General features: G+C 38.4%; 3 protein-coding genes across 6 annotated transcripts in view; 1 reads left to right on the top strand and 2 right to left on the bottom strand.

Moving 5' to 3' along the window:
• Positions 1-2,254: 2,254 nt before the first annotated feature.
• On the bottom strand, positions 2,255-9,627 carry tm2d2 (TM2 domain containing 2). Its single transcript, XM_042488182.1, has 4 exons — positions 9,254-9,627; positions 8,194-8,281; positions 8,001-8,116; positions 2,255-4,252 (listed from the first exon to the last, which is right to left on the bottom strand). Exons 1-4 carry the CDS (start codon positions 9,523-9,525, stop codon positions 4,039-4,041), a joined length of 690 nt encoding a protein of 229 aa, XP_042344116.1. The 5' UTR covers positions 9,526-9,627; the 3' UTR covers positions 2,255-4,038.
• A 1,919-nt stretch (positions 9,628-11,546) lies between these two features.
• Positions 11,547-16,640, top strand: paxx (PAXX non-homologous end joining factor). Of its 2 annotated transcripts, XM_042488170.1 has the most exons (8): positions 11,550-11,728; positions 13,363-13,423; positions 14,167-14,227; positions 14,317-14,366; positions 14,602-14,786; positions 15,590-15,640; positions 16,115-16,211; positions 16,302-16,640. In XM_042488170.1, exons 1-8 carry the CDS (start codon positions 11,632-11,634, stop codon positions 16,348-16,350), a joined length of 651 nt encoding a protein of 216 aa, XP_042344104.1. In that variant the 5' UTR covers positions 11,550-11,631; the 3' UTR covers positions 16,351-16,640. The 2 variants fall into 2 exon arrangements, with proteins under 2 accessions (XP_042344105.1, XP_042344104.1); XM_042488171.1 differs by lacking the exon at positions 13,363-13,423 and having other exon boundaries at positions 11,547-11,728.
• Positions 16,641-17,450: 810 nt separating this feature from the next.
• Positions 17,451-26,438, bottom strand: part of abca2 (ATP-binding cassette, sub-family A (ABC1), member 2) — an 86,521-nt gene continuing 77,533 nt past the window's right edge. For all 3 annotated transcript variants that reach the window (XM_042488847.1, XM_042488849.1, XM_042488848.1), the window contains 7 exons: positions 26,285-26,419; positions 24,558-24,661; positions 24,352-24,444; positions 22,734-22,836; positions 21,374-21,511; positions 21,072-21,281; positions 17,451-17,620 (listed from right to left, as the gene is read on the bottom strand). In XM_042488847.1, the coding sequence (XP_042344781.1) occupies positions 17,573-17,620; positions 21,072-21,281; positions 21,374-21,511; positions 22,734-22,836; positions 24,352-24,444; positions 24,558-24,661; positions 26,285-26,419 (831 nt within the window). In that variant the 3' untranslated portion in view covers positions 17,451-17,572. The remainder of the gene's footprint in view (positions 17,621-21,071; positions 21,282-21,373; positions 21,512-22,733; positions 22,837-24,351; positions 24,445-24,557; positions 24,662-26,284; positions 26,420-26,438) is intronic.

The raw sequence follows: 26,438 nt of genomic DNA, 5'->3' as shown, positions 1-26,438 counted from the left end.
TTAGAACATTATCTGAGGAGTTGCAGCTCAATGAGCACTTTCAAACCAACTTTAAAAACTCTGCTCAAAGCTGCTCAGATCTGTATTCATCGACTTTGAATTCTATCTTAAGGCCTTTATGACTTGCTTTTGTTTGGCAAGCATACATTTGTGATGTGCTATTAGCCTTGTTTTTTTATGTTGTATGTATTGTTTTTTGCACAAGTTAATATTACGTTATAGTATAACATTGTATTTGTCATGTTTCTTCATAAATGTATTTAGTTTTGTCTTTGTTTTCAAAATGTTGATCATATGCTGCATCACTGGAGGAACTCAAGTTCCTCAATCAATCCAATCTTGTAACCTGCATCAATATCTTGAAGTACAAGTAGAGACAGCAATCTCTTTTATTGACATTCTATCCTCCGCCAACCACTGTCCATTAAATCTAATCAGAAAACTAACAACACACTGTACCAGATGCTTTCTATTGAGTTATAATGACTGTGAACAGTGAGAAATGCAACAGGAGACACTTTGGATTGCTTCTCGTCATCACATCAGGGGGAATTCGGTTTTCCAAGGGTGCACAATTTAAAAATGTAAGAGGTAAAGAAAGATCTTCAATAGAACTATCTGGTATAATACGTGCCCCTCTTTTTATATCAAAAGGCATGTTTTCCTGTATGTACTCAGCACTCAGCACTTTTTCCAGGTCTTTGTTTTACTTTTCAAAAAATATTATTTATTTATTTCACATATTTCAGGCAACTTTCTCATACTTGTCAATTTCTTGCTAATTTTTGAGTTATTTCTTTTTTTGTTGTTCAATTGCCTTCCTCCCATGTTTTTGAAAGAAATCAAGCCAATTTACCCAGGTTTCAAAGGGTTAATAGAAGGCTTAATGGTAAGTTTATAATAACTGGAATCTGGGACATGTTGGATTGCTCAAGGACAGACAGTGAGCTCATATGCTTCGATTCATTCTAAGGTTAATAATATATGTCCAAGAAGACACTACTTTGCAAGAACATAATGTGACACCAGAAAGAGAATTATGACACTGATGAGAAAATCTATTAATCGCGTTAGCTGAAGTCATTATTTTATTGTCTGTCTTGTTTTTATCGGCATCCGAAATTCACTGAAACCAGGAAAACAGCACTATGACAAACTAAAGTTTTGGATTCAGCGTTGATGACTTATTGAAATAAAGGAGTTCAACTTTTTAAATTGACGTGATTTATCTGCACAAATGACTCATCATTTTTCTGAGAGGACCTGAAGGCAGCATAGAAATGGCCATATTGTGAATTAAGTGAAAAGCAGTGTCTTAATGCAAATATGTTCAGCCTGCTGAAAATATACTGCCAGCTAAGAGCATAATACTGCTGCTGGATGAGAAGAGTTGACACGTTGATGATCAGGTCTTCTTCAACTTTTTATGATCTGAGAGAGTTTTATGGATCCTTATGCAATGAAACCTGCTCCATCTATGAAAGAGCACATAAACCTTCAGTTCAGGTGAAAAAAAGATGAGAATTTTTACCAAGTGGACGATTTTAACATTTAATGGGAGGCTGAACCTGGCCGGAGAAAAGAAAAAAACATGTTTTAGATTAAGACAGTTGAATAGGGTCAGACAGGGACAGCACAGCTTCAGTTTTTCCCTCATCTCAAAACGTTCGTCGAGACATTACAGAAAAGCACTGTCCATCATGAGTTTTGCATTCCTTTATGCTGGAGGCTGTAATCTTAATCAGTCTAAGTACAGTTGGAACGCATTAAAGCAGCAGAGAAAGTACAGAAGTCACAATGCCTCCAGTGGATGAGGACGAGGTCAGAGCTGAGCTGCTGAGTAATTTGGAGGAGGAAAGCTGTGATGATAACTGCGTGTAGGACGTGGCCCTCAGGAAATGACACAATGGTTCTGAGATCATTGCTCGGAGTTAAACTGGGACGAAGCCTTCCTGGTTAGCATGCAATATTATTATGTATGCAAACAGCGACTCTAAAATTTCACACCAGGTATTCATCAAATCCCAAACTGGGGCCACTTTTAGAACAGTTGGCGGGATTTCAGGTCTGCTGTTACTTCTCCTGCTGGCTTAAAGGCAAGACGACTCTGTCCCCCCATACCCTGATCATACCTTATATACAGAATGGCGAGGTGGCGTAATGGCACTATATTGCTGTCTTGGACAGACATTATAAAAGAAGCTATGATGTTACATGGCGATATTTTCAAATAATGACAGCAAGAAAGACATGCTACGCTGAGTCTTATGTGTTTAATTAAGTTCTCCAGTGTCATGAAGAGCTCATAAAGAAAAAACTGATAACAGCTATTTCTAGTATAGACTGAAACTGAACCTTATATAACATACAGCATTAACAAACATGTACAAAGGGAGAAAAAGGGGCGTTCTGTACATAAGGCTGGGCAATATGGAGAAAAACACATATCACAATATTTTAAACCAAATACCTCAATATCAATATTGTGATGATATCGTTAACTGTTAGTGCTTTTACAAAATATTTACACACAAATATTTTTTAATAAATAATCTTAAGTAAGAGTTAGGGGTCAGCCTAAAGGCCCTGACACACCAAACCTACGGTCGGCTGCGGGTCAAAGTTGGGGTGTTGGTGAGCATCCATGGCCCTTGTCTCTGCTGTGTTTCGCACCACTGGCCCTCGCCAGCTTTTTTTCAGTTATGGACCCTGTTGGTGAATGAAATTGCTCTGATTGGCCGTTCAGCTCAGCACACGAGAAGAGACACGGATTTGAGGAGAGTAACAAACGACTAAGGTCAAAAGGGAGAGAGGTTGAAAAAAAAACTTGTTATATGAGGAAAGATTGTTTTTCTTTAGCCATCGAGCTCTTTAGCAAGAATGTTTCCTGATGGGTTGTTGGTAAATATGCTTTGGTCTTTCACCAATGGGTTGTGTTGTTAACGTGCTAACTGGCTAACTAGCATAAAGACGCTCTTTTGGTTTCCCTTTTTGAATAATGAATACAGATGACCGCCATCAGCTGGTATGGAGGGATGTTTAATTTCACATTGGTGCAAAACATACGCACTGGTTGGCTGTTGGCTCGGTGTGTTCATTTGCAACTTTTTGGCCGAGAGATGGCGACGTGAGGCGAAGCAGCACGGGATTTCGTCATGGCTATGTCTTTGATTTTGGTTTGGCGTGTCTGGACCTTGACCCTAACTCATTTATTATCACAAGATCCTGTGGTTGGTTGGTTTGTTTTGCTTCAACACCATTAATGAATCAACTTCGACTCGCCTTTGAATTTTTGAACTGGACAGACAACCTTCTTTTTCGGTGGCCTCAGCCTGATACGATTCAGTTTGTTTGTGGTGTGAAAGCCAAACAAACACCTGATTTCACAATGGTGTTACTTTAGCACAAACTACTGTTAATCCCTCCACTGCTCTTCAGCTGTTATGGAGGCAATTGTATAAGCAATGGACTGTATAAATATTAATGCAAATCATTTGGTAACCATGGAAACACAATACGTGCAAGCCACCATATGAATGCAGTGATTTTCCCAAATAAATCACCCAAAATCCAGGCGTGTTGTACTTGTGTCCTACTCTGTATCAGTCAGTGTCATCGGGAAGCAGATCAGAACTCAAAGGTAACAATATATCCTTGGTATTGGACAAAACGAACTTATCTACAATATGAGAATGACCTTAGTTGACATTTAATACTCAGAAGTAGTGCTGCCATCACTGACGGTCTGGTGAAAGCTGTGAATACCACAGTCATTCTTATGCATTCTGTGGGGAATTTTAAGTGGATTAAATTAGAATTAAATTGAATTATTCCTCGGGAGCCCTGGGAACCCTGTAGGAGTCCTCAGGAGGTCCCTGAACTCTTCTTTGCACAGCAGAGCTGTAAATCCCCTCAGAGCCAGCCCACAGTTTCATAACTATGGCTGGCTGATGCCTCATCATTGGAGTTCTCAATATTTCACGGATTAAGTCTGGCAGAGAAGTGGCCAAAGTCCTCGGTCACACTCTGCTGTGTCTCTCAGTAGTAGGTGCACCAGTTGCTGTAATCGCTGGGCATCAGGCCGCCAGTGATGAGCAGGATCAAGTCCACAAACCACCAGATTCCCAGGCCTCCCAGGGTGAGCAGCTTCCCCACAGCAGTGCCAGTGTGACCCAGGCAGAAACGATCAACACCAAAACAACCCAGGAAAAAGGAGTACAGCAGCGTGGTGATGAAATAGTGTCCGGTGTATCTGTACAAAATAAAACATTTAAGGCAATATGAATGTCCAAATACATGCAAAAATAAAGAAATCATGAATGTTAAATGTCACACATTTAATTTCAACACCATTTAAAGGAGCCCTATTATCGCAATGTGTGGTTTTGGAAGTATAAATGCGGTAAAAGTATGTAAAAGTGAGCAAAAAAACTTGCTTTCAAACATTTTTTCCTACTCTGGCTATAACATGACATCGGCCTGTGTAAATCTTAAATACAAGTATGAACTTGAAAATGAGCATAATAGGTCCATCTTAATATCTTGGACTCCTAAAACTGCTGATGTGAAATGTAAAGTTATCAAATAATTATGCCAATATTCAAACCGAAATAATGGAAATACACGATAATGATTAAACAACCAAATTACTTTTTATAAGAAGCCAGACAAACACCTGCAGTTCTGATCCGCAACGAGCGGACACAACAAAAGAAGCACCTGTTGTGCACAGTGTAATGGGCGGACTTAGTCAGAGAAGAACTGAATATTACATGCTTCACAAAGGCAGCATTTATTCAAGTGCTGCAGTAGGTAGCAGTAGTGTCTTTGTGCAGGTGCTGCTTTGATTGTGTCCAGCCGCTGCATCTCTCTGATCTCTATGCAGAAACTACGCAGATTAAGCTCATGTGCTGATGAATGCAGAGAGATGCTGGGAGAACACGATGTACTGTGAAATAACAGCCCCAAAAAAGTGGTGCTTTTATACATAAGTACACATTGCCCTCTGGTGGTGATGTCATGAATCCATAGATTTTCATCTGAATCAACGCAATCACAATTTCTAAAATTCTCAACTGGATTTGTGGGTGGAAACACCTCTGACAATGAACACAGCATGTTTTTTTGATGTAGAACTGTAATCTGAGTTGCGTTATGAATATGTTTAATATGTATTCAGTCTCTCCAACCGTCTCCAACGCATTTTCACAGATTTCAAGTTTACTCAGAGCACATACACTTATTGTTTGAGATGCATAGTAGTTTTTGTTTTTTTTTTAAATAAGGGTCTTTGCCTTTACATTTAATCAAGTATTGGGTGTTATATACTGAAATATTACATTAGAAAGGAAAAAGACATTTTACAAGTTTAAAAACATTAAAAATGAGAGGAAATTGGATGGGATGGATTTAATGTGTGATGTTATATTACTCAAATCAAAGGGAGTCCTCAGTCAGAATGATATTTTACCTGTTTTTATAGAGACTACAAGAGTTGGCAGTAGGTCTAAGAGACTTTACTTGCGCACAGTGGTGCCTTGAGCAAAATGCATTTTACCATGTTTGCAATGACAACATTACCAAATATGAAATGACAACAAGCTCCTTCCCCTGACGTCTCTGGTTATGAAATTCTTTCTGAAACTGGTGTTGACCTACCTGAAAGACATCACAGGCCCCCTGCCGGACCCCCCGGCAGTTTGTCTCACAGGCAAACATGTCAGTGGATGATGCAGACAGCATGGGACTGCACCACACCCTATGACATCTTGACAACCCTGAGATATATGCAAGGATCCTGTTTGTAGACTAAAGTTCGGCAATTTACACCATCATCGCCCAGCTCACTGTGCCAGCCTCCACCTGTCAGTGGGTCACCAACTTCCTGTGGCCACAGGAAAGGCTGGTAATAAGTCGGACTTTATAAATGGGGTTCTGGTTGCGTTCTTCAGTTGGCCATTGGAAGTAGAAAGGCAACTGAGGGACAGCAGATAATTTTTTTAAATCATTTTAGGTGAGTAAACGTAACTCAAGCACCCTCATATTTTTTCAGTACAGTAGGCCATGTTTACTGGTTAATCTGTCAGTGTGTTTTATTATATTTTGTTGTATGGTTTAAGAAAATTATATTATAACTTTAGGTTATGATGAGCACTGGCGTACACTACAGTCGCAAAAGGCTAGCGCATCTTTGAGGATTTAAGCTTTTTTTTATTGCGACAATTTGGCTTGTAACAACACACTGGTTAAGGTTTTGGGGAGTATAACAATTGGTAGATGTTATTAATTCGGATATAATGAGCAAAATTACAATTTTATGGTTGACTGTTTAGCAGTTGGTGAAAAAGTAGCCTGTAGATGATAGCAGCAGCCAAGACCTGTTGCCATAGCAACAACAAACATCCAGGTCAGGACTTGAGTGGAGAGGGCAGGGAGCGGTTACATTGTAAATATAAAGTATATATGTTGTATTTAGCGAAACAATAGGGTAAAAAAAGTAATGTAAATGATTATTTTACTTTGTAACACGTATGGCTTAATTTAGTGTTATGTTTGAATTATTTTAATGTTTCTGTAAATTTACTAATCAAAAGAATTTTAGATAAAAGAATGTTTAAATACATTTTAATATATTTAAACTGAAATTTGTTAATACTTTATTTTATGGTTATAATGATTAAATGTTTATATTATTCTGATTTTTATACTATGCTATGATTTTTATATGTTTGGATTGTTATTGATTTAAGCCTTATGAGTTAGCCACTGGAAGCAATTCTACAATTCTACAATTCTACAATTTCATTTAGCAGACGCTTTTATCCAAAGCGACGCACAACACAAGCAAGAATTTAGACTTAAGGACAAAAACCCTTAGTAAGTGCAAAAAGTGCTTCAGGTTTGATTGGTCACAGGTATTGCCGTCTAGTGGCAGAAGAAGTGCCGCACTACTGATTATTTTTTGGAAACCAAAGTAATAATCAGTAGTGATCTCAGCATCTGAGATTCAGCAATCTAAGTATCACTACTTACGATGACAATCAACATACAACATCACACAACTTTGTCAGTGCTAGATAATCATTAGGTGCTGGGTTTTGGACCATCTGACTTACTCTACCCCAAAGGATTAAACTACGGGACAGCCAATAATTGTTTTTCATTGATTCTTTCAGAATAAGTCTTCAAACTCCTCAAGTTTGCAGATGAGAAAATGATAATCTGTCTCATCCGGGATGGTGACAACTCTGTTTAAAGATGGAGATTTTAAACAGCTGGCTCCCTACTCTGTCCCCTCTCATCATACTGTAAAAACCCTTTTCTGGGATTCTCCATCTCCCAGGACCTCAAGTGTATTTTCCAGCATCAGAAAGAAGGCCAGGCAGAGAGTATACTCAGCCTGCCTCAGTTGCTGAGCCAGTCCTACTCTGCAGTAGTCTGTTGTTTGTACAATCATCTCTGTGTTTTGGATCAGCCACTGAACAGGACAGGAACAAACTAAAACGGACAGTCAGAACTGCATAGAAAGTCACAGGTGTCAACTCGCCCTCAATCAGGACATATACACCGATCAGCCGAAACATTAAAACCACTGACAGATTAAGTGAATAACACTGATCGTTTTGCTACAAAGCAATTTTCTACTGGGAAACCTTTGGTCCTAGCATTCATGTGGATGCCACTTGACACGTTCTACCCACCCAAAAACCATTGTGGACCAAGAACCCTCCTCATGGCAACAGTACTTCCTGATGGCAGCAGTCCTCCACAGCAGGACAGTGCACCATGCCACACTGCAAAAATGGTTCAGAAATGAACCAAAGAATGTGACAGAGCTCAAGGCATTGACCTGGGCTCCAAATTCCCTATTTCCAAATTTCTGAATTAGGGGGGGGGGGGGGTCCTGCATAGTAGGCCTATACCTTTAAACCAATACTTTTTTGCAAAACTTTTGTGTGACAGTTTTGGCACATGCACAACTATCTGGCAGGGCATCTTACTTGATACAGGGTACGTGTCCTCTGAGGAACTCTCTGCGTCCGGCACACTCGATACCATCAAGTGCTGTGCAGATAACCTGAGTGTGGTTCACCTCTTTTTCAGTCTGGCCACCCCACTAAAACAGAAAGAGTAAATCAATTTAGTGCAGGGTGATTGACCACACACAATGTTCTTTAAAATAACAACACTTACCCCGACACAGCCATGGCCCAACTCCAATAAGGCACTGTGGTTACCTGCATGATCTACAGGATCTTGACAGTAGATAAACTCCTCAGGTCTTCATCATAAGAATGTAAAAAAAAAAAAAAGATGGAGGGACGTAAGCTAGAATGCCAATACCGTGAAGACTGAAGACTTTTAACCCTTGGAAACCTGAACACATTGACTTGATTTTTTTTTAAAACATGGGAAGAAGGCCATGAGCAATGACAGAACAAATAACCCCAAAATGAGCCAGAAATTGATAGCAAATGACCTGAAAATTAGTAGAAACCAAACAAACAAAACAAAAAAAGGGAAAAGAAAGTAAACAAACAAAAATGGCTTAGGAATTATAATAATTCTTTAACATAATTTAAAATATTTAATTGTGATAATTATATTGTTTTTTCTCCTAGCTTTTTGTCTAGGCCCTTGTCCCTTTAAAAAAAAAGTAAAAGAAAATAAAACAATAAAGTTTATACATCTAATAATGTTTTAAAATGTGTGGTATGTTTACCAAATTGCTCATTGCCCTTTTTTTCCTATGTTGAAAAATGATGTTGTTTCAGGTTTCAAAGGGTTAATCTATGACAGGACACTGAAAATGTAATTACATGTTTAAAGTAGAGAACACTCGCCAAACTGCATTAATAATATCTGACATTTTACAATCCCCTAAATAATTCGCTAAACGTATAGTAGGTAGAACAAGATTAAGGGCCCATTATGTCATATTATGACCTCACAGTAAATTCGGCAAACAAGATACTGTCAGCCTGAAACCTTCTTTTACTTAAAGTATACGAAATAAAATGGTACACAACACCTCTCAAATGTTTTACACTATAAAAGTTTAGAGTAAAGACTTATTGAATACGTTACATTTTAAAAGTAGCAAAGGAGGGCTAGAATTTGGGATTCTGGATGTACAAGTAAACATGATTTGATAGATCTCTAAAAGCTTTGTCAGTCTCACCGGCTGCTCCTAGTTAGCATTAGCTAAGGCTAACATTCTGGCAAAACTACCGCTACGTTACATGTTACTTACAGATAGCTGCAGAGGACGACTGGTGACGGGGGTCTGTACTCATAGTACTCCGTATTATTCGTCGTACTTTCCACTGGTATTTCATATTTCACGATTTCTGGCAGCTGCTCGCTGAACGGGACTGAAGTAGCTCCCGGAGCGTTAACGTTAGTTGTAGGAGTCTCCGACGTCGATGAGTTTTGGGAGTGAATTCCTTCCAGACATTGCAACAAAATCACCGTCAGCAGCAGCAGGAACTGTCCGCACATCAGAATATAGCTCACTGAAATCATTGTCACCCTCACAATCCTACGTTAGTTCTGATAAAACAGCCATTCATGATTAACATCGTCATTTAGCTAGCTAGCTACGAAGGTTTGTTAGGGTCGCGTGTATATGACGCGATCAAAATCCGCCTGAAGTGAATGTAGGATTCTTGGAGATGTAGTCCGGTGTAGGTCGAGAAGTGACGTCAGCTCCTATCGCGATTCAAAGGTTATACGTGCCTCAAAATGACTTGATTTCACTCATGACGGCTTTATGTGACAGATTATAGCTCACATAGTCTTTAAAATACCTTTGAAATGACAATTCAACCCCTAAAATACAGTTTAACACTTGCCAAAAACTAATTGCAGCATTTATATTGTAACTGAAAGGTTATAATTTCCCCAAATTGACTTGATGTCATTCAGTTGGGTTTGAAGTGACGATGATAGTCCTTTTAACATATTGAAATACCTTTAAAGGAACAATTTAACACATAAAATGCAGTTTTTACATCTGTCAAGGTCAAAGTGATCTTCGCTCATATCTTGTGACTGAAAGGTTATATGCTTCAAAGACAGATGGCTGCATAACTCACCCTGTCGTTTTTACTAGTTGAAATACATTTAAAGGGACGATTAAACCTATAAAAATGCAGTTTTACACTTGTGAAAAAGTGGTCTCAGCCCCTATCGTTCATGATGGTTTTATATTACAGAGAATGGCTCACTCTGTTCTTTCCACTCATTGAAATACATTTAAAGGGACTATTTAACCCATAAAATGCAGTCTTACTACACCTACTCAAAAGTGATTTCAAGTTCGTTCTTGTGACTGAGAGGCCATATATGTCTCAAAAGGACTTGATTTCATTCATTGTGGTTATATGTGGCAGACTGTACCTCACCCAGTCTTTTTTTTTTTTTTTACTATTTGAAATACCTTTGAAGGGACAATTCAAACCATAAAATGCTGTTTTACACCTGCCAAGTAGTGATTTCCTGTAAAAAGTTTCAGCAAATATCTGGAAAAGTCATCCCTCTCTTTTTAAAAAAACAAAAACTCATTCCTTTATCAGCAAGTACTAACATGTAACTTCAGCTATAATGATAAATGTTATACAACAAAAGGCACAGTATTTCTCTCAGAGATGTAGCATAAGAAAAATAGAAAGTCTCTTAAATTCAAATCATCTGCTCAAACTACACTTAATATGCCATAGTATTACAGTAAATGTACCAAGTGACTTTTTACACAGATGTTCACAGATGCGACATTAAAATGCAGGGAAGTGCAGAATCACTGCACCTGCTGGTTTTACTGACTGGTTTCTATTTCTGTCTCTGGTTTAGTATTAGTGAAACTAGATGGTTGAAAAGAGAAATTCTTTTGGACTCCATCAAACTAAATTGACCCTGTTTGCACGTTAACTGTGGTGAAACGCTGCCCTCTGCTGGATATCTGGCGTCCCTGCCGATGAATGATGCAGATATTTGTTCACTAATTTGGAGCAAATTTGGAAAACGTATCCCTGATTCAATAAATTATCTGCTCAAAATATATAATAATTGCTTATTTTACACAACCTTCCTGCGGTTTTGCATTTGGGTTAATTTTGGAGTTTGTCAGCTGTAATAATAACAGCATACTTATTGTTATTATTATTATTATTGGTCTTATCATTATCATCATTATTTTTTTACCATTATTATGTATATCACTTGCCAATGTAGTCTCTCTTTGATCCCTGCCAGTTGAATCCCTGTTTGTTTGTACATTATTATCACTTTATAAAGGGGAAAAATAGTTTGGGGGGCTGTTTTCTTAAGGGGCTTTCTACCAGAAAGAGATTTCTTGGTTAAGATTGGTTGGTTAAAAAAAAAAAGAGTCGTTGTATGGGTTGAATTAATCATTAAATAACTAATAAATATATAATTAAATCAATAGACTTCTGCCCCGGGGACAACCTTCTTTTATGTGCCTTTTTTGGCTAAATGGCATCACGTGATAAACCCGGACGTTGACATTGGCTGCAGAGCCCCGGCGCCGTTCCCATGGATGTATAAACAGGGAAGTCGGCTGTTTACGTGTGTTTATTGTCTCTCTTTCTTCGCAGTGAACCGGAAACATGGATGTGTCGCAAACATCATACTGCACTGTGTTGGATAAAAAGAAGCAGTCTAAATTTATCTGCTATACACGCAGGAAAGACGGAATATTCAATATTTGGTGAGTTCAAATGTTTCTACTGAACGAAGAGAACGCTTAACCGTTTAAATCCCAACGTTTATCTTCCAGGTGTTACATCGAAATGTGTTCGTCCAGCGAATTAGTGCGTCGCGCCCCCCTGGAGGTTATGTTTGGGTTAGAACATTAAAACAACGTTAACTGAATTATTGGCAGCGTCTTGTTACAGCTTTGGACATTACACATCATCTTAATCGTGCTGCATTGTGAATAGAAAAGTGAAATTAATTTCTAAAGGAGGGTTTTAGTATGTAGATTATATACCTAAATCCTAAATGACTTCCCCAAATCCAGTAATTGTACTCCCACAGTATTGTAGGCTATTTGACTGGAAGAAAGGAAACATGACAGGTTCAGCGCCGCAGGAAGTGACACAAATGTTTACATCCGGTTGGATGCATCTTAAAGCTGCCTGTAGTTTGCTAAGCACATTCAAATTGCTATGGCTGATTATGAAATAGATTTTCTGTTGTTTCAAAAATATTTATAACCTGTAATTCTTGGACATCTTACACTTCTCTGACTAAAAAACATCACCGAGTTGTAAATAGGTTTTCTTATAATCTTTATATATTGATTGTACATATTGATTGATTTATATTTGATTGTAAATACATATATGTGGCTTTGTGTGCGGATCTGTCATTATATTCTACGCTTTGTTCTTTTTATGTCTGCTTAGTAAAGCACTTTGAAATTTCTCATTTCGATAAGTGCTCTATAAATAAACTTTATTATTATTATTATTATTATTATTATTATCAACCACACAATATGTTTGTTAAAATATTAAACCTTCAGCTAATAATAGATTAATCCTTAGAAAAACATGGGAAGAAGGCAATGAGCAACCTAAGAAGAAATAACTCAAAAATTAGCGAGAAATTTATAAATAAAAAAAAAGAAATCACAAAAATACCTGAAAATTAGCAAATAAATAAAAAAATAAAATAAATAAAAAGAAAGAGTTAAAAAACAAAGTTAGAAATGACCTGGAAAAATGATAATTATAATAATCATTCTTTAACATAATTTTAAAATTATGTTTTTGATAATCATAACTGCAGTTTTGTGGACATATTTTCTTTGCCATTTTAAAAATAATTTTCTAAAGCAACTAACTTCTTGCAGTTTGCTGAACATTTGTTAGCAAGTTGCTCATTGACATTTTTTCCCATATTTTCAAAAGAAATCAAACCAATGTCTCAAGGTTTAAAGGTTTGAAAACTTGTGAACAGTGTTTTAGAGCAGCGCAAAAAAAAAAAAAAAAAAGGGGGACATCGATCCAGGTTTCAGAGGGTTAATAGTCTGGTTTAGAGCTGGGCGATATGGAAAAAATCAGGCTCAGGAGGAGCCCTTTAACTTAGGGCAAAGATAATATAAATTACTTACAAGAGTAATTTGAAGAGGGCAAGACAAGGAGACTCAGCTGAGGCCGCAGCAGAGGTCCAGCTGGTCCAGGATCAGCACACCTTCAGACGCCTCAGTGTCCAGAAATTTTACACCATCCAGCTGGTCCTCGTCTTAACTACTGCTCACTTTACTTTTGACTGTATATTTTTAGAGCACAGACGTCCATAACTGAAGTAAACTTTGATTTTCCTCCCTGTGAGCAGCTCTGCTTCCTCTGAGTCTCCTCCATGCTGCTGAGGTCATTTCCCCTCCCTCAGCTCACAGGTGTGCCTCACGATCTGCTCTCACTGCCCTCCTTCCTCCGCCGTCAGGGTTATAAAGGGCTGTTCTGCACTTTTCTGTCCTTTCCCCCTTTCTGCTACACCCTGTTATACGCAGGCTGCTGATACTGCAGGGCTTTTTTTAGCGTGGGAAAACTTACATCTACATTGTTAAAGCAGGTGTGAAATAAAACATCTACATGCAGTAAGTACAGATCTACCAAAATTTGGTTTAAATACACATTGTTGCTGATTGGGTATACCTCCGACACATCCACCAAATGGGGGTAAACATACTTTTAAACCCAATTCAGACAGTTTTGAGGAAACATTTCATTTAGCCTGAAAACTGTGGCAAAACAGTGCACACTGTTGTGAGACTGAACGTGCCCCGGCTGCTGTGCCTGGCTCTAAAAACTGTCAGCCTCGATCTCACGATGATATCGTTGCCCATGTGTGCACGAAATCTGAGCAGCATCCAGAGATTATCCTTCCTAAGCCTTTAAAACACAGAGCGAGATCACTTCCGCCCCACGGCCCTTTGCTGCATGTCCCCCCCTCTCTCCGCCTGTCACACGACAGTTATGCTGTCAAACATCTTTTAAAAAAGGCCTGTTGTTCACTTTATGAGTCTGTCTGGGAGATGTTTAGTCACTCTAAAGTTATTTTTTGAGAGCATGTAATAAATTATGCTGTGTTTATATCTGTATGTTTTCATCATCTTGTTGTTGTTAATTTAATGTTAAGTTTGACAGATGCTGCTGATGTTTGGAGCAAAGAGTACACTGAGGACACACTGAACCAGTTTGTAAGTTTCCCCTGCAGACGCGTGACTCGGTGACTCGGTGACTCGGTACGTCAGTAAAGGGTCTGACTTTGTCCCCTTCATGTTTGTAGAGACAGAGGTTTGCCTTGAAATCTACAGAGGATTACATCCTGAAACTCAGGTGAGATTAAAGTCCATTTTCCTTTAAAATCACGCTGTATAATACGAATCATCATCAAGTGAAGTATTAGAATTGAGAGGATCCTCTGAAGCTGCTCAGCCAGCAGCAGAATATTCTCTGTGATGATCAGCTCGCACGTGTCAGCACGTGTATGTGACGAGACCAATAAGTTACTGTTTTTATGAAACCAACTTGTTGGATACTGCGGCTGAATGTTGTTGTGTGTGTCCCTCAGGTCGGCCTGTGGTAGTGGGGACGTGTCTGTTGAGGTGTCTGACACCAGCGCAGAGCTCCATGTGGGCTCCAGTGCAGGTGACCTGAGTGTGACCCTGTCCAGGCTGGAGGGCCCACGGGCCACAGAGGAGCTGAAGGAGCTGCTGTTCAGGATGGCTGACAGCCTCACTCAGCCCGACAGTAAATGTACTGTGTGCTTTTACATCACAGCTGTTTTACATTGACTTCAGGATGACATAATAATAATAATAATAATGATAATAATAATAATAACCTTATATGACTGATATGATTTTTTAAATTAATTTAATTTTGAGTTAAAATCAGGTTCCCATGATCATGCATTTCCTGGACAAGTTTTGAAATTTGAAAAGCAAATCCCCACGCCTGGAGATGGTTTGGAATTAACAGAATGTTTTGGAAAAGTTTTGAATATACTTTGTTTTGGCTATGGTTTAAATGTTTTCATAAAAATCCCAACATTCCATTACATAACGTTGCACTGCACGACGGTTTAAATGTCACTAGTATCATGTGATGCACATGGACCAGAACAGCATCATGCCATTGTCAAGGCTACAGTATCTTGAACGCTCATGTTCAGGCAAGGTTGCAAAAACAATGATCAGATACGTCCATACACCAAACCAAACCTGACGTTTGTTTAAAAAGAAATGAATGCATACATGTTAAAATTATAATCAAAATGTATCAAATTACAGAATCTTTGGTTTTCTGTCCTGCAAAAAGGGGCATGATTTTGACATTTTGTGAGGTACCCGTTTGTGCTGCAGCAACGAGTTAAGTTTGTAAAGGCAAGCAGTTTAATTACCCACAAATGCCTGGGAAGGCTTTTTTCATATATGACTGTATAGCTGTAGGCCTCTGATAAAGTAGTAGAAAATTCATTGGTAATAATGTGCTGGAACCTCGTAAAATTCACTGTCTCTATGGAATCAGGCCTGACTGTGTTCTGTCATCCACCTCAGGTGGAACCCCGTCTGTCAGTCCTGTGAAAAATCACCAAAGACGACTCGCAGGTATGTTTTTAAGGCCGAGTTTGGCTGAGTGTGGCGGTTTGGCGCTTCGCTAGCGGTGATAAAATGATTTAATCGTGATTTTAATCGTTCTAGACTTCCTAAATGTTGTCGGATCAAATGGATGGAATCCTGATAGTGAAATGAGCCATTTTGTCGGGGCTGTGGTGCTCAAAAAAATGTGTCAACTGATAAACAGACATGTCTTTGGCAATGTAAGTCAACGGGAAAAGTCTTTTTGGGCTGCACAGCATCACGTGACGGTGTGATTATGGTGTTTGGCCACTAGGAAAATTGGCTTTAAAGCCAGTGCATTTCCCCGAGAGAGAATATGCAAACTATTGATGGTGTTGGCAGTTGGGTTCACCGTCTTTTTTTTTCCTTTTCAGTTTTTTTTTCAGAGTTCACCCTCTTACTGAAATTTTGTTTTCCATTTTTTTTTAGAGTTCACCATCTTACAGAGATTTTTTTTTTCAGAGTTTGAGCCCCAGCAGCCGCAGCAGAATGGCGCTTCATCAGTGGCGACTAAGAAAAGACTTCCAGGAGCTTCTCTCATCAACCCAGGAACTAAAAAGTACAAAATGTCTCTAATAAACTTCTAAAAGTAGGCGCACTATCCTGATCTCTGTAAAAGTTATTCAACAAGTGTTGATCGTCTCTGCAGGAAGCGGCAGGCGACCGGCGTGGCTTTTGACGATGTGGATGAAGACTGATCCTCAGACAACACTTTTTTTCTCCGCCATGATCTCACGCTGCTGCTGTACAACCAAACATGAATGTTTTTTAATCCACCAACCCAACATGATGAAGTTAATGCAGAGCTTTTAAAACGACAGCATGTGTAAATATCTGCCTTTATGGTGTACAAAATCAGTGAAAACTGGATGATTTTTAATGGTATTTTAATGGTTGTTGTTATTTTAATGAATGATGCTGTTACTTTTATGACTTTAATTTGACTTGAAAAATGAAATGAAATGAAATAAAGAATAGGTTGAAATTAGTGTGTGTTAAATACGTAGCTTGGAACAAACTACACATTTGATTTTGATTTTTATTTTATGCTAATTTTTGAATGTTTACTCTTTAAGCACAGCCTTGTATTTTTGAAGTTATTGATGTGTTATTTTAGTTATTTGGTTTTTCCCAGGTTTATTGCACATTAATATTATTTCCTCCTTTCATTGATTACATTTTTTAACCATCAGTCCTAATCATAAATATCAAATATTCAATCATTTTCAGAATTTTAACCCTCAGAATGCCACGTTTTTGTCACAATGGCAATATGTTTTTAGATGAAAAAAAAACAAACAAAAATGAATTATTTTCAATATGCCATATGCAAAGTAGATTTTTTTGTTATCAGCCGGGGATATGTCAATGATTAGCAGCAACATTGATTGTGATAATTCACCTAGTGGAAATAGCATTTATTCACTGCATATGCCAAATATGGTTTAAAGAATGACATCATCAGGTGGAAAATAGTAAAAGTGACAAATTCCAAGTCAAAAGCCCAGAATGACACCCAGAAATCATACAATGCATGTTTTTACGCTTTGATGGCTGTGGGATCATAAACTGCAGTTTGAATGGGTTTCACTGGCACATTTTTTGACCTTAAAAGTCTGAATGTAACAATTTAGTTTTCCACAGTGTATTTTAGACTTATTGTAGGAGCTGAGCTGGAAACTCCAAGATTAAACAAAAATACACAATCTTGTCAAAATGTATGCCATAATATGCATGAACACAGACAAAATTGTCCAAAAAAAAAAGAGAATGAAAAAAATGTGAAGTGTGACCCAAAGGGTTAATACTTATATTGACATTTTACCTCAGATTATGGAAGCTAACCTGGGTAGCAGTGACTTGTGTAGCCAGGAGCCAGGTGCAGTGTGGTTGTTTGTGGGAGTGCATTGTGTTGTTCGGTCAGATCCCCCTTCTCAGCCAAATATGAGAACGTCTGGTCACTGCTGGCTACAAAAATCCAAGATGACACTGACTGAGTCGCCAAACTCAAGGCTTCAAAACGGCAGTTGACAAACCAGTGGGTGACAACAGAGCATCTCAAACAGAGAGTGATCAGACAGGGGATTCATTGACTGTTAACCCTTTGAAACCTGGAGCGATATCACTTTCCCTTTGCTGCTTTCAGATGCAAATTAAACAAATTGGTGTGATATCTATCAAAAACTTGGGAAAAAGGCAACAAGCAACTTGGTAATAAATGTTTCACAAATTGCAATAAAGTAGTATATTCAGATTTAAAAAAACAGGTAAAAAGGAGATACTATAAGTAAAAACTATATTTATAATTATCATAATTACATATCTAAAATTAAGTTACAAAATTATTATAATTTTTAAGCAGCTTTTTTCAGGCCATTTCTGTGTTGTTGTTGTTGTTGTTGCTGTTTTAAAGCCAATTTACTCAGATGTCAAAGGGTTAAAGCATGTAAACATGTTTTAATAGCAACCTAAAACACACGTATGAACCTGAAAATAAGCATAGCAGGTGCTTTTTAAATGTTTTTTTGTTTGTTTTGACATCAGATATTTCAGCAACATCTTCCCTCTCAGTGTTACATTCTAAGCAAAGAAAGAAATGACAAAGTCAGTTTTCCTTGTTTAATGAGAACCCCTTCAAGTAGGAAAACAGCCCACCAGTGCCATAATAATCACCAAAAATATGACTGCAATTAGCTGTGAAAGAAGTAGTGAAACAGTTATTATTTTGACAGGACAGGTTACAACTCAATTATCACAAAACTTAAGAGAGAGACCAGTTAAAACCACAAGCCAACGTACAGTAAGAGAAACATCCAGTTTTTTTTCTTTTTTCTTTTTTTAAATGTGGATATTTTGCACATTTTAAGTTCTCCAAATTCCATAGAAAATTACAAATACATCTGCAAATCATAAAACATGTATTGTACCCAAGTTAAAACAATAGATTATTCTGATCTGAGAGTTCCCTTTAGTATCACAGTGATGGTAGTGCAGTTATTGTCAGGGAATATAAGCAGAGTCACTGCGGTGTCAGACTGTTAGATTGCTGATTACCTTCACTGGAGATGGAGTTATCATTATTATTGTTATTATAATACACTGTGTCCGGTTTATAGAGGATCTTCTTGGCAGAGTCCACAACATAATGATATGTTCAAAGCACAAAAGAGCATTCAGTAAAAAGAGACCAAATGTACAGTGTCGAAACAAGTCGATAGAAGGGAGGCACCATCAGGACAATAACCATGCCGTGTACATTCTCTCCACGTCTCTGACATCAAGTTCAAAAGAAAAAAGGCCAAAAGCTTGCACGCGTGTGCACACCCGCCACTTTCCAAAGTGCATTTCTCTACATCCTGTTATTGCAAAATAAATCACATCAGTCCGCAGCTGCTTTGATATCCAAAATAAACCGCTCTTCTTGCCACAGAAAAATAGACTGTATTACATTACCAATGGGAATCGACTTCATCACAGCATGCTCTCAAGGCAGGTCTAGTTTGGTACAGTAACAAGGGCCCATTCTGGATACATCGGGCCCTTTGATTAGGGAGCGCGCACAACCAACTCAAAGTAACCTGTGCTGTCAAACACTTGGTTTTTCAAATATCACCCATGATATGTTCATTCACTAACAAAAGGTAGCTATCCTACTGTATTCATCTGCCGTTTAGTGAGATACATTCTCAAAAAGAAAAATGGAAACATTCCAAAGGGACAAAGTCTTCAGTCCAAATGCAAGCACTCCTGCTGCTGTGTCTCTACTGACAGGCTGGACCCTGCAGGTCATCTCCTCCAGCTGGATGATCTCACCAGAACCACCTCGCTCCCCCCTGGGATTCAAAATTTGAGGCTGGAATTACTGAACTACTGGTCCTATGTTCCATGGTGCAGAGAGTTTTGGTCCTCTTCGGGGTTAAAGCAGCAGCTCCGCTCTCACTCTGCACCCCCCAGAGCTCAGAAAGATGGGCCCCCCCCTCCCCCCCCACCACCCTGTCACTCTACTCGTCTCTGCTCTTTGAGTGGCTCGTTTCAACACACACACACACACACACACACACACACACACACACACACACACACACACACACACACACACACACACACACACACACACACACACACACACACACACACACACACACACACACACACACACACACACACACACACAGTGAATGCACTTAGGAAAAACCCAAGCTCTGTCTCACAGGACTCTCGTGCCTGATGTGGATGTGTTTTCTGACAGCCAGTCAGTGTTGATTTGGCAGGTTTTTACCGTGACAGTGGCATGAGGCAGTGACACTGACCTCACCATCCATTCCACTTTGCGTGAGCCTTAGTGATATTGTCACATGAATGTTCTGCAGGAGCCACATACAGCCAGCAGAACGCCTGGGGTTTTCACAGGTCCCCATGAGTTCCTCCAGAGCTTCAGTTTAGTCATGCCTCTAGGGCAGTGATACTCAAGTTATGGCCTGCGAGCCAAATCGCCCCCCCCAACCAGTTTCTAATTCACAATAGAAATTAAGCGATTTACGCTGGGGATTGTTTTTGCACTTTTAGTATACGGCAGGTGTCAGAGTGCATAAAAAAGCATCAAAATAGAGCTTGTTTATCAAAAATTTACCAGTGAAGGATCCCCTGCAGCCCCTGACAGAGGTCCTAGCAAAGCCCCTAATGTCCTTAAATCCTACATATGTCCTTAAATCCTAGAAATGGTCTAAAATCCCAGAAAGATCTGGAAATCCTGGAAATGTCCTTAAATCCTGGAAATGTACTTAAATCCTAGAAATGGCTTTATATCGCAGAAAAGTCCAAAAATCCCAGAAATATATTTAAATCCTACAAATGTCTTAATATACCAGAAAAGTCCAAAAATTCTAGAAATGTTCTAAGATCCTAGAATTGTTTTAGGATCCTAGAAACATCCCTAAAATCCCCCCCAAAAAAACCAACCTAAAAACAGGTATGGGGCTGTTGCCCCTGGCATTTTGCAAAAATGGCCCCCAAGCAAAGCAAGTTGAGTATCGCTGCTCTCAGGCACAGAATATCAAATTGTGTTTGTGTTTTTACTCACTAAAAGCTGAATCACAGAGTCGACATACATCTGTTACGTGCTTCTTTTTTTGCAAGCACACCCTTGCTCCATCCTGGGTGATTTCCCTTTTTTTCAGATTTCTACAACACTGAAGAAAAAACTAATTTAACTGAGATGCAGTACTCCTGTGTGGAGGCTGGATGTGTACTAGTGGACCACACCCAAATATTTTATTACCATTCATGTGTTCAGCGAGCGTATCACACACTGGCTTAAGATCCGGGTCCCTGTGTTTCTGTATGCTTTTCCTGCAGCTCATGTTTACTAAAAATCTAAACCAATAAATAAAGATAAAAATTACAGGTGTGATCCACTCACCCTTTCCTCCTCAAAGCTGATGAGTCCTTCGTCATCGTCGCTCTCCAGCTCCTCCGGCGCCTCGCTGATCAGAGCGTTGAGCTCTGTGTTGGCCGGCCGAGACTTGAGCAGGTTGATGATGCGCTGCAGGGGGGACTGTCCACCACCCGGGGGCGACACCTCCTGCTGCTCCAGGTTGTCACTTTGCTTCTTGGCAAAGTTGACAAACACCTGAGCAGAAAACAAAACAAAAAATTAATTTCATTTCTTAACCTTTTCCCTGTTTTTTTTGTGCATGAAGCTGAAGCAGAGTGTTGACTCACGTTGTCCAGCGTGGTCTGACTGACAGAGTAGTCCTCGATGCCCAGCACCTCCACCACCTGCTCCATCTTACTGAAGACCTGAGCCAGGGAGATCCGCTCAGACTTCAGCTGGTACTGGACCTTGGTGTGGTGACGCTCCTGCAGATACGATAACAGAAGGCTTCGTGTCTGATTACTCTTAAAAAGAGGGAGATAATAATAATCTCTTCAAGATATTTACCCAACATTACTCTGCTAATTGCAGTGTGAAAAATACATGTATAATAGAAAATATTACACAGGACAAAACCGAACAAATGTCTTCTTTTTCTGCACACTCATAAAAAAAATCACAATATAATTTTAACCAGCTGTCATCACAACTTTAACCTAATCTCTGACAATTATAGAAGTAAATAAGCGTGAGGAGATATCATACTTCATGGAGGATAAATTATGGTATCTTATCTTATCATGGAGGATGGAAGCTGCTAAAAAAATAAATAACTTATAAAATAAATTAATATGCTAATAAACATTACACGTGCACATTTTATTAATTGATAAAATGGGACATAAATTAAAATCAGTTTTTTTTTTTTTTAAATTGACCTTTGTATTTATTCCCCTATTTACTTACTTTCATATTTAATTTCCTGTTTATTTATTCCTTTGTTTATTGCTACTACCAGTGTCTTATTTTGCATGATTGTTTCAGGCAGGATGAAAACAAGGTGGGATGGGGACGGAATTTAAAGTGGGGTTTAAATCCCGGCGTATGCAGTTTTCACCATATTTTTTTTATCTTGATTGTGTGTTTTTGCTGGAGCTTTCTTTGGGGCTGCTCCAAATTCAGACATTTTTGCTAATCTGTGAGTGCAGTGCAGACAGAATTTGTCATGAGGTTTTTTTTGTTTGTTTTTTTCTCACAGCAGCAGTTTGAGGAGTTCGGGTCGTGGGACGGATAATTGATCCATCGATCCAGTTGGAGATTGATGGATGAGAGGAGCAGCTGCTGCAAAAAGCAAACTTTTAAACCCAATGCAGTTCAGAAAATAGGAAATGGTTAAGTGGCAGCAGATGCTTTAATCATGGTAGGCCACCACAAGTCCTTGACTATGTGGGAAACCCTGCATTAAACAGAGGACAAGGCGTGCACACATTTAATCACTATTTACTAATTTACTAATGTAGTGAATCCAGGTGATTGATAGTGTGCAGGATTTCTTGGTTCTTAAAGTCACATTTTTGATCCGGTACACCTGTCTATAAGACAATCTGGACTGTGCACCAGTGATCAATTTTTTGGGAGATATTGCTCAATCCTCTACTTTTTTACTGGCGCTCAGTGGATTGACTGGTGAGAGCTGCAGTGATCTACCTTCAGCACGGCCTCAGGGAAGTTTCTGTTGAAGAATCGAACCACCTCCTTCACATTAGAGCTGCTCTTGGTCCTCACTGTGATCATGTAGCCATCCCCAAACCTGGAATAGATCAGAAAACACAATCCATTCATTCGTTTTTCAAAATAAAACCAAAAATAAAAAAACAAAAAACAAAGAAATTGCTTTTTTTCCAATATTCTTTTCCAAAACCAAAATAAACGAATAACAACTCATTTGTCCAATTTCTGATTTTGTGCTCAAAAAAAAAAGAGCGGTCTGTGTAATGTTTATCAGGTAAATTTTTCATATCAGTAATGAAAAAAAAAAGAATTGGAAAGATTAATTCAGTTTTCTAAAACTGTATTTTTTGTTTGTCAAATCAATGTAGAATTAAGATTTGCAAGTCGTTTTTCTCATTTTTTATTTGTGAAATGTTGCATAGAATTAACAAATGATACATGGATTGAACATGCGTAAATTCTTTTTTTTTTTTAAGAATTATTGTAGACTTTTTTAAAGTCTGCCTGTCTGTGGCACTGCAGCCTTCACTGTTGATATGTTAATAATCGTGATCTATAACTAATCAGATAGTGCTGTTGACATAACATGAAGCAGATATACACAATTTAAAAAAAACAACCCTTTTGTTTTAACATGAAAAAGTTATGTGTTTGGGCTACCTTATCATTTAAAGTAGACTGAATTTGAGAAAACAAGTTACGGTAATTTTGTAATGATTTGTCTTTTCAAATTCAGTGAACCTGAAAATTTTAGGAAGTCCTGACACTACCTTTTTAAGATACACCAAATTGTTTCTTATTACAGTATTTAAAATTCTGCAACCCACTGTAAAAAAAACTATTTGTTTTAACTTGAAAATCTTAGTGTTCCAGCTGTCTTGTAATTTTAAGTGGACTGGATCTGAGAAAATAAATTGAAGTAATGTTGTAATGATTCAATTTGTCTTCTCAAATTTAGTCAACTTGAAAAATTTAAGGCAGCCAATACACTACCCTTTTTAAGTTAAAACAAAATGTTTCTTTTTACAGTGTATTCTGTAAATCACTATAAAAACTATTAGTTTTAACTTAAAAGAAAAAGGTTTCAGGCTGCCTTAAAAGTTAAGGCTAAGGCTAAGTTGACTGAATATGAGAAGACAAGTTGAGTTAATTTCATAATGATTCAGCTTGTCTTCTCAAATTAAGTCAACTTAAAAGTTTTACTTAGTCTGGACACAACCTTTAAGTTAAAACAGTTATTTTTACAGTGTAGAGTGACCATAGACAGAGGAGAGGCAGCAGCTGTTGGGATAATTTTGCCCTTAAGGCGTTCAACTTTTTGGCTGGTAGAATACTAACAGAAATTCTGTGTAAGAATGACTTATATCTTATCAAGGAGTTCTGTTCAGAATAAAAAGTCCATGTATTTCCAATGGGACAGAAATATCGGGTAATTTGTGTTTTCCATAAAAGGTCATCTTGAGCTTGCTTATATTGTTACAAACATATTATAATGGCAACAACAAAAGGCACTATATAAATGTAGTTCATTTACCAGAGAGTCAGCTGTTAATATAAAACTCTCAAAAGAAAGGTGGATCTTTCTCCTCCTGACCTGTTCTTGAGGTGTTGGATGCTGCCGAGACATTTAAACCTGCCGTTCACCATGATGCCCAGTCTGGTGCACAAAGCCTCACACTCCTCCATGCTGCAGAGGACAGCATCACATCATTTATTAGGCACACTACGGTCAAAAAGAAGCAAAAGTAAGCCTCAACAGCAAAAAGGATTCCACCAAATGTTGGGCCTGAGGTGTCTCACCTGTGTGATGTCAGCACTACAGAGCGTCCAGTCTTGATGATGTCCAGGATTAAATTCCAGAGGAACCTGCGGGCCTTTGGGTCCATGCCAGTGGTGGGCTCATCCTGGAGAATCCCACAAATACAGTTCACTAAAAATGTTGCTGTGTTTACGGTTTACACTCATTGTAGCTACTGTTGTCCTTTCGCAGCGTATGAAACTGACAAAGACATCTCAGAATGAATATATCTGAAAGGATTATTCTGTCATTTCTGATAACACTTAGAGTGGCCGCTTCAACATATCATAGTTCCTAGCCCACATTACAAATACTCATGTGAGGCAGGAAAACTTTAACGTGGTTTATTTTGAAATACTGAAAAATACAACAGGCAAAGTCCTTTCATAATCACATCTCGTCTGGTCCACTACCGACCTGATGTCCTGTTCCTGTCTCGCATAAAACTGTACAACACATTCCAAAACAAAAAAGCACGGTCAGGGACTTACACTGATCCACACCTACGCAGACTTCTCGTCGTCTTCCATCATCATCATATCCTCTTTTGTCATGCGCACTAAACTGCACCAGAACTGTGGTACATAACTTATTTTGGCCTGCATTCTAACAGGAATAATACAAGACGTAATGCAAATATAAGCATAATTTTAGTTTAGTCTACTGCTATACACCATTCAAAATGTACAGAAACTGTTGTAAAAACTTGAATATCAAAACCTATATATGTTATATACCAACTTTATCATTTTTACGAAGTATAAAATATGGGATTAAGTCGCTCTTACCGCATTCTACTCCCAAAGTAAAAGCTGAGATCTGAGAATATGGTGGCATCACTAAGGTGCTGTACTGTCCTAAATGCATGACTCTCCCTGCACCATAAATAGCTATATTTCACATTTCACATTCTGGCTGTGATAAATGCTGTGATTTTGGAGATTTTTACAGAAAACATGCCTTTAAAAGCCACTTACAGGTTTTGGGGTTCTTAAGGTATTTAAAATAAATACAAAACAATTTAAAGTTGAATGTCCCTCGCTTTAGCTAAATAAAAAAACATCACCACCTCATCAGTGGCTAAAAAATAATTTAAAGTGCCTCTTCCATTTTGCACCATAAATAATGAACAGTCCCTAAAAAGAGGTCAAACTTGGATGTAAAATTCATGAATCTGGTGGGATTTAAGAATGCACTAATAATGTAAAAAGCAAGAAATATCTACTTTCTTGCAAAATACAAAACATGTTCTTGTAGAGTGAAGGGGGTTATGACTAAAGGGAATAAATTTAATCTGAGACAATGCTGTGCTTGCACCAACCCTTAACCCTTTAAAACCGAGTATATTAGCTTGATCTTTTCTGCGGGACATTTCTTGCCAAGATCTAGGCATTAAAGGGTTAATAGTACATGTATGTATTTTCGGTGGGTTTTTTTGTGACGAAGGTACGGGTTACCAAACTAAAAGTCCAACAAGTAGGTATTGCCTTTTATTTAACTATCAATTAAGCTCCTGAACAGTAAAAGATGAAGTGTGTGTGTGTATGTGTATGTGTGTGTGCATTATGGCTTTTAATGGGGGAAATTTGAAATATGTAGTGTAGTGTAGAAATATGGTATGTGCAATATTTTGAAAATGAAAGATTGAAAACTATTTCTCATTTTACATGCAGTTTTTGTGCTAATGCTAACTCACAGTGTTGTTGTGCAGCATATTAAAACTTCTTACCAGGAAGATGAGAGAGGGGTATCCGATCAGAGCGATGGCAGTGGAAAGCTTGCGTTTGTTTCCTCCACTGTAAGTGCCAGCAGGCTTGTCTGCATACTTCGACAGCTCCAGCTTTTCTAAAGCCCACTGCACCACCTGGAGGGATAGGAGGGGT

Source organism: Plectropomus leopardus, chromosome 6 (genome assembly GCF_008729295.1).
Source record: "Plectropomus leopardus isolate mb chromosome 6, YSFRI_Pleo_2.0, whole genome shotgun sequence".
Taxonomy (NCBI): domain Eukaryota; kingdom Metazoa; phylum Chordata; class Actinopteri; order Perciformes; family Serranidae; genus Plectropomus; species Plectropomus leopardus.
The sequence above is the reverse complement of the archived record's forward strand: the minus strand, read 5'-3'. Positions and strand labels throughout refer to the sequence as shown.

Bases quoted from the DNA above. Each gene is read 5' to 3' on its own strand.
- tm2d2 (XM_042488182.1), bottom strand. From the start codon at position 9,525: ATGATTTCAGTGAGCTATATTCTGATGTGCGGACAGTTCCTGCTGCTG. The intron at 8,282-9,253 runs GTAAGTAACATG...CTTATGATGAAG, and splicing joins GTCGTCCTCTGCAGCTATCT to ACCTGAGGAGTTTATCTACT. The intron at 4,253-8,000 runs GTAAGATGCCCT...TATTTTGTACAG, and splicing joins GGACACGTACCCTGTATCAA to ATACACCGGACACTATTTCA.
- paxx (XM_042488170.1), top strand. From the start codon at position 11,632: ATGTGTCGCAAACATCATACTGCACTGTGTTGGATAAAAAGAAGCAGT. The intron at 11,729-13,362 runs GTGAGTTCAAAT...CCCTGTGAGCAG, and splicing joins GACGGAATATTCAATATTTG to CTCTGCTTCCTCTGAGTCTC. The intron at 16,212-16,301 runs GTACAAAATGTC...TCGTCTCTGCAG, and splicing joins ATCAACCCAGGAACTAAAAA to GAAGCGGCAGGCGACCGGCG.